Genomic DNA, 10,003 nt, shown 5'->3' on the forward strand with positions numbered 1-10,003 from the left:
GTGTCACATTGTCTTTGGAGTTTTTAATTTCAGTTCCTCGGCAATTATGTGGAATGTAAAACTGCAAAACAGGTTCCCCAAAGTACAAACAACATACTTCTGATGTGGACTGTACAAATTAATGTCCCTGAATGAATAGAGGGAGTCACATCATCTCCATAGTAACCAAGCAGATCAGTTTTAAAGTTAACATTTATTGGAGACGTAGCGACATATCTGACTCGGGTCAAATGAGTTCACACAATCTGTAACTTCAGCTTCATGGTCATTCGAATGGTGATAAAATGCAGCTCTTCCAGAATTTGACTTGTAATTGGACCGAATGGATCAGATTCTGATTATTTTTGCAGCAATTGTGATGCTCAGAACAATTTGTCCACCATTTTACAGCCGCAACAGAAGTGACAGAGTCGTCTGCAGCGGAGCTCATGACCTCGGCACACGGTGACAGTGTTTCTGTGATTACTCACTGGTAGAGGGGAGAGACAAAAGTGTGCCAGGAGCCGGAGCCAGTGTGACATCATGCATAAAGTCACCCAGCGAGTGGTCTCTTTGGTCTTTTCATGGGAGTTTGTTGGAAATAATAAACATGCAGAATAACACTTATCATAGTGGTAACATTTGTACAACTGCATTCTTTCCATAATTTGAAAGCTTGTTAAAAATCAGGAGTTGGATCATATCAATACACCAGTTGATTTTTTTTTTTTTTTTCCCCAATGAAGACTTATTTCAGTCTGACCTACGTCATCTGCTCGCTCCCTGTACAAACACGTTTAAAGTCATTTAAAGACGTCAAGTTCTCAGAGCGGCCGGCGCTGACCATCTGGTGAGATTTATAAGCTTGTTTACTTCATCTGATGTGAGGCTATGTAACATTTCTATGATGACACGGCACATTACAGGCTAAAAGTTTAATTCAGAGGCAACAGAATTACTATTTCAGTTAAATACTGCTGGATGTGGAGGGAACAGTGGATTGTAGAGTCATTTCTCTACTTGTATTTCTTACTTTTTTTTCTCCCACCATTTAGCCTGTAATTACCGCTTTACATTCTCCAAACGGGGGTTTTAACTACTTCAGCTAGTCTCTACTTTGCTACCAGACAAAGAGCCATCTTTTCTCATTCATCTTCTTTTCTCTGGTCTTTGTTTGGGTTCGATATCGAGACTACCAGAAACAGTAGAGTTCCCACTGCTGTGCCTGCAGCCTACAGGTTACACCCACATTCACAAACATCTTAACACACAAACAGACAGGTGTTAAGATGGTCCTGGGATCCTGGGAAACACAGGAGTCCAGCGTAAAGGGCAAAAACATCCTCTGTGGGGAACCACGAAAACAATAACTACACACATGGATCCGTCCACATCTCTGTCTCCTTACAAACATACAGGCGGGTGACCAGTGAATGGAAAAGGGAGTTCATTTTGAACATTCATTTTCTTTAGGTTTGCCTACCAATTTCTTTTAGATTTGCCTTTTGTCACCCGTCTGTATGTGCCGCACATACCAGCTGTGAAAATGCAGCGAGCAAAGCGGCGGCTCACTTGTCCTTTCGAGAGCCCTTCGAGAACCTGTGAGCATGTTGAATACGAGACAGGTGGTTAGTGGAGGAAAACATCACTCAGAAACATTTCATCAAAAAAAACAAAAGGATCCTTACTTTATTAAAGTAAAGCCATTTCAAATTAGCAACAACAACAAAAAATTTAAACAGAGTACAAATGCAACAGGGGTTAAAGACATTTTCAAGACTTCACAGATGAGTAAAATCCAGTATGTATATTTGTCACTGACAGCCAGTTTAACATGAAGCACATACACAAGACTGCCCAGCTTGAGATGAAATGACACATTGTGGTCTTGGCTATGAACTAGTTAACTCCCAACTTGAGAGAAGCAGCAAGAAAAAGTAACATTGTACTGAAATAACAAGACTCATCAGTTTTCCTCTCTTCAGAGGTTCGACGCAGTAACAATTCAATCATTTTATGGCAACAAAATACAAATTCTAAAATCTACTGTACCTACAGAAACGGCAGCAATACTAACTAACGGACGACATGATGTTCCCCATTCTCCCGTACTGTGCTCAGTTACTGCTGACTCGACTGTTCGACACACACGCATGATCACCAACCAACTAGCAAACACTGAAAACTGTGTTCACTGGAAAATGACTGATGCTGTGAGGAGAAGAGGGAAGTAAAGGTAAGCCTTTTACCAGAAGCAGAAACCCTCAACAGGAAGGTGTTGATGAGGTTTCTTTTTGTTGTTGTTGTTGTTGTTTGGGAGGAGAAACAGTGACTCATCACTTCCAAACATCTCTGACAACATTCCTGTTCATTGTTTTAGAAAACTTTGCGTAGGATCCACACTAAAACGGTTTCTTTTTATCGATCGCAATCCACGTGGAAACGTGCGCGCGTAGATCAGCCTCACATCTGGCCTTCGACACGCCCGCATCCAACCATCAACCATTTACACACAACAGCTGCAGTCAACTACATGTGCACAATAAGAAAGCATTAGCTACTTCATTAGCGTTAGCATTAGCTATTAGCGTGTAGAGATGTGGTCAGTGGATTTTAAAGAGGAGGAGGGAGGTGTACCGGGACTGATGAGGAACTGATTGAAGCTCAGTGTTTAAAAGTTTGTCAGGCTCCTTGATCAACACTGGCGTTACTACTATGATTACTACATTCACGTTTCACTCCGATGGTATTTATGCTAAGGCTACTTCCAGGAGGGGGCCTCTGTGCTCTTGAGTAACACCCCTCAGAAGTCGTGTCTTTTGCTGACCTCGCTGCTGTCAGAGCTGAAACAGCAGCCAAACCACTGCCTCTCAGCCTGGCGCTCAGATCTTCCTGAACCATGGTGCCGGTCGATGTATCAGGACACACACACACACACACACACACACACACACACACACACACACACACACACACACACACACGCACGCTTAATTTGTAACTCCCCAAACAGCAGCCTCTCTATCGTCTGTGTGAAGCCGTACGATGTGTCGTGAGTAGCACGCCGGCCGTCTAGCACGGTCCTGAACTGCAGGTTATCCGCACCTTAAAAGCAGACAGGACATATTAGTTCAGATATGCGTGTGAAAGGTTGGGAAGTATGAATCTATTGTTGTAGCGCACATCAAATGTGAGTCATCACACCGTGCTGACAGTTGAATTGATTAAAACTGAAGTGCATCTGTTCCATCAGACAAACGTGAACACATACCGTCACCGTTGTCCTCATTACTCCAAATTATTTCTGGAGCTGGATGTGTTGTGTTGGCTGGCCAAAGGTCAGAGGTCAATCAGACCAAGGAATGTGGTCAAAAAGAAAAACGGGTTTCGCCGACAAATTTGGGAGTTTTACTGGCTTTCCAAAGGTGGTTTCATTTATACATAATGACAATAAATGTGCTTAAATGATAGTATGATTATGAGTTTTCTACTGTGTATGTCCTCGTTTGTGTCCATCTACACTTCTGATTAACAGTAGTCCCTTTCTCTTTAATGTGCTTTACATATCCACATACTTCTGATTACTGAGCCAGGTGGGATTTCTTTTACAGCACAAAAATAACTCCCTGGTCGCCTGCTGTTCACTGACTTCGCTGCCGGTTTTGTCCGTGGCCACCTGTTTATTGGACCTCCTGCGTTCTGGGACTTTTTTGGCGACGTTGTCGGAGATGTTTGGGCTGTCAGATGAAGTTCGACTTGGATGCGAGCTGCAGCTGATTCAAACAGGTTTCAGGAGAAAATTCATCTTGCAGATATGAGAGGGAGGTTTCATGTCTGCTGATGACTGGAGCTCAATATTAATGCCATTTTTTGCTGACTGGCCGAACACGTTTCCCTTTCTTTTCTTTCCTTTAGATTGTGTTGCCCCCTAGTGGCCACATTTCGGTAAAGACAAATACCCATATTTACGGACATGTTTGAGACGGGAACATGTTTCGGGTTTGGGCATTATTAAAGGGTCCATGAGTCCGGTCAGCTAGGACGGTCGGGGTTCAGGTTAGGGAACATGTAGGGGCGGTTTTGGGTCAAAGCTCTCCTTACTTTCGTTTGCTTTTGGTGTCGGTGGTCTGGAAGACGCTGGAGGCAGACATGAGGTTCTCGATGTACTGACCCAGAACTTGGTTCTCCGACTTGAGCTTTAGGTTCTCTTCTTTCACGGCGTCCACCCGGGCAGACAGATCTGAACACATCAAACATACATCACGACATCACGCAGGGATGTGGAGGCTGGACGGATTTTTGGGATGGAAAGTCTGAATGAAAAATAATTGTAAACCACCTGAGCGACGTGAAATCTGAAACTGTTCTCAACTATCAACGTAATAGTTTTCACATCTGATGATTTTTTTTTTAAACACTGCAGAGAAACTCCCCCTTGATGACGGTCATCTTTTCACAGTTCAAATGGGCTTTTATGTGTCGTTCGAATTTCGGACCGAATGTGGCGGTTGCTTTCACCGACAAACCGACCAATCAGAATTCGATATGAAGGCATCGAGGTGTCACCATCTGTGATCAGACTTTATAGCGTACAACACTGCAGATGTCTGATTATGTATCTCTGTTCTCTTTTCTATTTACCCGGCAGCACTAGTGTTCATTATTGTGGTGTGGGCCGAAAAAATGATCATGATATTTCAGGGTATTTCTGTGATAATAATATTCTTGCTAAAACGAAGAAATATTGCAAAATAGTTGACTATAAATTTCAAGAACATACACTTATTGTTTTATATATCAGCATAAACTTTGCCTTCAAATATTCTGTTTCTGTTATGTGTGTACATCTGATCTATTGTAACCAAACCCCTTCGATGCTGCTGAAGTCGCTCCCCTTTTCAGAACTAACTTCTCCACCGTGGAGCCTCTTTCGGCCGCGCTCGTCCTCGCTGTGTGTACGTTAAACAATATGTTTGTATTTAAATCCAAACGTTACGTGCTCTCAACCAAATGCGGTCGGCCTAACCGTCTTCAAGATGTAACATAAGGTCATCTTACAGGGATATGAAGATTACAAATCGGTCAACTCACCGCTTATATTTTTATATTTTAGTAGATGGACAGTTTGATTGTCTGACATCCTAGATTAACAAGTGAAGGGTGTGTGAGTGACAGCGCCGTACCTTCTAATGTGTGCTGAAGCTCCAACACCTGGTTGATGAGCCTCGTCTTCTCCTCCAGCTCAGCCTGGTTCTCCATGTCACCTGCAGCCGTCAAACATGACAGTCAAATAGAGAAATGACTTTTGTGTGTGTGTGTGTGTGTGTGTGGTCTCACCATCGTCTGAGCTCATGGTGAAGTACTCGTCTTCCTTTCTGGAATGCAGGGCTGCGACTCTCCGGGACACTGAAAATAGATGTAACAGTTCAATTTCTACCAATATAACCTGTTTAATGTAAATGTTTACAGTAGAAGGGTCTCCTGCTTGAAGATATTGTTTTACCTTAATTGCATATATAGGTGAAATGTATTCAATCAATACAATAACTCACTTCTGGCCAAATCCATCCTACATCATCATGAACACCATTGCACTGTTTAACACTTTTTAACTGTTTTATTTTATTTGTATATACTGTGCATTTTTGTACATTTATATCTACACTACCTCTATTTTTATTCTGTAATTTGTATTGCTTTTGCCGTATCTTCCATGCTGTTGTAACGACAAAATCCCCCTTGTGGGATCCATAAAGCATTCATTCATCCATCCATATCAAAACTCCTCAAAACATGTTTCACCTTCATACATCATGAGGGTTGGTTATATAGTCTGTGGCTCGACCACTTTGGAATGTGAGATTTAATTCAAATACATCACATCTGTCTTTAAATTTGAATGATTAAAGCACGTTTGCTAAAATAATCTCAATTTGATCTCACGAGCTCAGCATGCAGGTGACTGACTGACGTCACATCAGACTGGACTAGTAAAACAAGAAATCACACTAAAAACGCTTTAATAAACTGGAACTAACCTACTATGAGCTGAGGCTATGGCCGAAATACAGACTGGAGCCGTCACCGCGTCTGTTGCTTCCCAGAAGGCGTGTGAACGTCTGTAATCCCATTATAACGGGTTAAAGAAGAGGAGACCAGCTGGCGGAAGAAAACAGCCTGGACCAGGCCTGGTAGCATGCTAACACGCTAGCAGCAGCTGATTAGCTGTAGCCGCTACGCTTAATTGGGTGGAGCCGCGTAGCGTGAAATACACAGTAACGTAGAGGACACTTACCTTTACGTTGTGAAAAACAAGAATTGCCGCGTTGAGCTGAAGAATGTCGAGGGAAATGTTAAAGGTTGTTGTAAATTAGCACAGCTTGTGGTTCACACCAGCTGAGTTCACTTTGTTCAGTTCACTACAGCAGGCCGTTCCACCGTGGAGCCTCCAGGGGGCGATGTTCAGCCACAGAAACTCATCAGACGGTGAGACGTCACAAAGAGAATATTTGTTTTATGACCATTTTCAAACTATTTCTGTCAGCACTAATGACAGCACAATGTATGATACAAATGTTGATTTATCATGAAAAAATATCTTCAGTTATCCAAAATGTACATAACTTCAGAACGATACACATTTGTATATATATATATATATATATATATATATATATATATATAAGTTGTAGCAAAACATCATTCCAGGATTTGCACAAACCTGAAAACCATCTGACTACAGCCACTATTAATGGGAATAGGAAAATGGTAATGATGTTTAGGATGTAGGATTTAGGATGTATAGGCCATGAACACCCAATATAGCCATTGGCACAACCATGTACATTAATACACTGTATTATGTGTCTATTTCCACTTTGTATGCAGGTACATTCACAACCTTAAAAGGAAAGATGATCTTTACATTTAGAGAGCCATCCAAAGGTTTTTGTTTCACTTTGCTAAATAAACCTCAAAGTTGTTTGGTTTCATATCACGTGAAGCCCACTTTGAGTGGAAAGACTCTGCATTATAATTATGGACATATAAATTGCATGACAAATGTGGCTTCATTTTGTCTTTATCTTGGCAGTGTAGATGATCCTTGGGATTGGACCAATGAACCCTCCTTTCATAGGACTACTATTATATTTATTGTTCTGCATAATTTGGTGGAGATGAAATCTTCAGATAGTAATGTAAAAATACTTGTGTAGTATTCCATGCACTATTCCAATCACACCCAGGAGAGACAGTACGCCTAAGACAGCCAGAGACAGAAAGAATCCAGGTAACCTGCAAACCAGAAAACACTCAGTCAGCATTTTCATATTGTCGAAAGTCACACACAATACAATCACTTCAAGTCAGTGTTCTCAGTTTGTTTTACGTTGAGGTGTTTGTTATTCAGCTCGATAAATTACCTTTTCTTGGTGCCTTTGACATATCCGTTGAAATACATCTGTCGGATGACGATGTACACGAGTCCTCCTGCAGCTGCAGCCACCTCACTGAAGAACATACCGCAGGTCCAGAGAGCCACCAGGAACACAGGGTAAAACTCCACACAGTTCTGACTGTGAAAAAACACCATTCATGTCATAACATCCTTGAGTTTGACTGTTGCTTTTCACAGAAATAACTTGTTGAATAGCTGAGATTTAAAACTGAAAGTCATTACTTCATTTATGCTGGTCACTTTGTTTCAAATAACTGATCTAATGTGTGGTTTAGCAGCACTTTAAGGTGCCTATAATACCGTATTAGAAGGACATTTGTATCTCAATTTATTATTATACAGAGTTTGACCATTTGAGAAATATTCCTATTCATCTTGTTGCTCAGAGTTAACTGGAAAAATTAATATCAGTCTCATAACTACCTGTTTATTAGGAAGCTGGCGCCTTATTACTGATTACAAGTATATCTTGAGATTCATGACAGCTCTGTAAACAAGCTGTCAATGCTGTGAGAAAAGAATTACTCATTTCAGAACAAAAGAAATGATCAAATATTTTCTGATCGTGCTTTTTCATAAGCAAGACTTGTCTCTTAATAAACATGTGTCATAACTCATCACCCAAAATCGATACACGATGTCTCACCCTAATGGTCATCTCATTATGTCACTAGATTACAGTCTTACTGTGCGCGGAAAGTCCTCTCGAACTCTGGAGGTCCAGTGACAGCAGGAGGTAGGATCTTGTGGGCCATCCTTGACAATCCAACCCGCCGGGCCAGGTAGCCTGAGAGGACACAGTGAAGGTGGTGATCCAGTTTCTAAAAATTATTCATAGACGGTCGCGTCCACAAGATAGTCAAACCCCTTCCCTTTCCAAGCCACAAAGTTCACCAGCTGCCCAGCAAATTCACACCTTTGGAATAAATTCTCTGAGTTCAAGTCAACACGATTTGCTTGTACATGTGAGACCATCGAATTCACTCTGAAGCAGAGTGAAAGTTACCCTTTTCTAGGAGTTGATCTTTTAACACTTTTCAGGAGTTGAACCTGAACTGTTTGGGAGTTAAAACTTGACTCCCATGAAGTCACAATGAAGTTAAATTTTCCTTTAACCTCGAGTTGTTTGAATGTGAACTCTTTCACAATGTTAACAGTCAACACTTAACCGTGTGTATTATTTCACATTCATGGAGTTAAAATTTCATCACACTAAAAAGGTTTTATGTAAGACTGACTACAAGATGACAACGTATTCGTCACAAATTTATATTTAACAAATATATGCATTGTGATTGTTTGCAGTGTTCAACAATTAATGCTGCATGAATACTTTGTGAAACAAGTTACAAACTAACCAATGTGATTGGTGTTACCGATGTTACGTTCCCACTATATTTATCATTATGTCTTCACGAAATATTAATAAACAGCATGTTTTAACTCCCAAAATCCAACTCTTTGTTTAACTCCAGGATGTTCCCCTCCAGAAATGTGCTGTGTGCTAATCCCATCACTACCAGGCTGCTCTCATTAGCTACAGCGAAGCACGGTGGTGGTGGCATCATGCTTCTCAGCCGCATGGACAGGAAAAACCGAGGAGAACTGAGGGAATGATAAATACAGCCAAATACAGAAAACTCCTTGAAGAAACTCTTGCAGACTGCACCGACCTGAAACTGGGGCAGAGTTTCAGCTATCAGAACATCAGTGGCCCGAGGCATTCAGCCAAGAAAACAATGGAGTGGCTTCATGACCATCTCTGACTGCTTTCTCTATTTGAAATGAAATCAACAACACAAAAAGTAAAGGAGCCTGAATACTTTCTGAAGCAGCGCTGGGAATCCAAGCAGACTTTCTGTCTAGTACAGGCCTCTCCTTGTCGGAAAACAATTAAGATGAAAGCTCAGCTTCACTGAACGAATGAAAACAAAGAAGACCTCCCGAGTTTTTCTGTCAGACGTTGTACCCTTTGCCCAAAACGCCCCCACAGTAATAACCCTAACCTTAAACACATCTTTCACCGCTTCACAACTAAACCAGCATGCGGTCATGTTTGACTCACCCATATGCAGGGCAGACAGAAGGGAAACTGCAGCTAACAAAAAAGGGGAGTCAGAATCCATCGCTGTGCTGAAAATACTGTCCTCCTCGTAGTCTGCTTCTACCAAACTCTACTTTACATAACAAGCAGGAGGCACTTCCTGCAACTTCAGCACATCCCACTACAAGTGCTGTCACGTTGGTGCCCTCCCTCTGCACAGACATGAAGGCTTCTTAATAGCTGGACTAACCAGCTTGGCTACATGCATCAGATAAGGTCTTTTTTGTTGCAGTCTTGCAGCAGCAAAATTAAGGATTGCATAAAAATGAACCCTTCTTGCTGCAATGTGTGCTTTTTCTTCAAACTGTTTATTGTTTCTACTTCGTGCCAATCACACTAAATTCAATGTTGGTATTGGGATGTAAACTGCATGCTAAAAAAAAACATGAAGTACGGACAGATATTGCATGTAAAAATAAAAAAAGAGAGATGTAGATTTCCACTCAATACAGCCACCTTTA

At 41.4% G+C, this 10,003-nt stretch overlaps 2 protein-coding genes across 4 annotated transcripts; both read right to left on the reverse strand.

Moving 5' to 3' along the window:
• Positions 1–3: 3 nt before the first annotated feature.
• On the reverse strand, positions 4–6,416 carry LOC138211037 (short coiled-coil protein B-like). 3 transcript variants are annotated; one of them, XM_069170594.1, is made up of 6 exons: positions 6,275–6,416; positions 6,018–6,098; positions 5,317–5,385; positions 5,163–5,243; positions 4,081–4,219; positions 4–1,578 (listed from the first exon to the last, which is right to left on the reverse strand). In XM_069170594.1, exons 3-6 carry the CDS (start codon positions 5,330–5,332, stop codon positions 1,548–1,550), a joined length of 267 nt encoding a protein of 88 aa, XP_069026695.1. In that variant the 5' UTR covers positions 5,333–5,385; positions 6,018–6,098; positions 6,275–6,416; the 3' UTR covers positions 4–1,547. The 3 variants fall into 3 exon arrangements, with proteins under 3 accessions (XP_069026695.1, XP_069026694.1, XP_069026696.1); XM_069170593.1 differs by lacking the exon at positions 6,018–6,098 and having other exon boundaries at positions 6,275–6,415; XM_069170595.1 differs by lacking the exon at positions 6,018–6,098 and having other exon boundaries at positions 4–4,219; positions 6,275–6,409.
• Positions 6,417–6,478: 62 nt separating this feature from the next.
• On the reverse strand, positions 6,479–9,605 carry mgst2 (microsomal glutathione S-transferase 2). The gene is made up of 4 exons (XM_069170592.1): positions 9,504–9,605; positions 8,126–8,225; positions 7,404–7,556; positions 6,479–7,275 (listed from the first exon to the last, which is right to left on the reverse strand). The coding sequence occupies exons 1-4, from the start codon at positions 9,562–9,564 to the stop codon at positions 7,167–7,169; spliced, it is 423 nt and encodes a 140-aa protein (XP_069026693.1). The 5' UTR covers positions 9,565–9,605; the 3' UTR covers positions 6,479–7,166.
• Positions 9,606–10,003: the final 398 nt, after the last annotated feature.

Source organism: Embiotoca jacksoni, unplaced genomic scaffold (genome assembly GCF_022577435.1).
Source record: "Embiotoca jacksoni isolate LCO1_2020_lvr unplaced genomic scaffold, fEmbJac1.0.p SCAF_5, whole genome shotgun sequence".
NCBI classification, from domain to species: Eukaryota; Metazoa; Chordata; class Actinopteri; family Embiotocidae; genus Embiotoca; species Embiotoca jacksoni.

What these genes read in the sequence shown, in the direction of transcription:
- LOC138211037 (XM_069170594.1), bottom strand. An exon ending in GCTTCAGCACACATTAGAAG is followed by an intron (nt 4,220 to 5,162) that starts GTACGGCGCTGT and finishes TGATGTGTTCAG; the next exon opens with ATCTGTCTGCCCGGGTGGAC. An exon ending in GACACCAAAAGCAAACGAAA is followed by an intron (nt 1,579 to 4,080) that starts GTAAGGAGAGCT and finishes ACATGCTCACAG; the next exon opens with GTTCTCGAAGGGCTCTCGAA.
- mgst2 (XM_069170592.1), bottom strand. Translation starts at nt 9,564, where the DNA reads ATGGATTCTGACTCCCCTTTTTTGTTAGCTGCAGTTTCCCTTCTGTCT. An exon ending in GAGAGGACTTTCCGCGCACA is followed by an intron (nt 7,557 to 8,125) that starts GTAAGACTGTAA and finishes GTTTTTTCACAG; the next exon opens with TCAGAACTGTGTGGAGTTTT. An exon ending in GTCAAAGGCACCAAGAAAAG is followed by an intron (nt 7,276 to 7,403) that starts GTAATTTATCGA and finishes TCTGGTTTGCAG; the next exon opens with GTTACCTGGATTCTTTCTGT.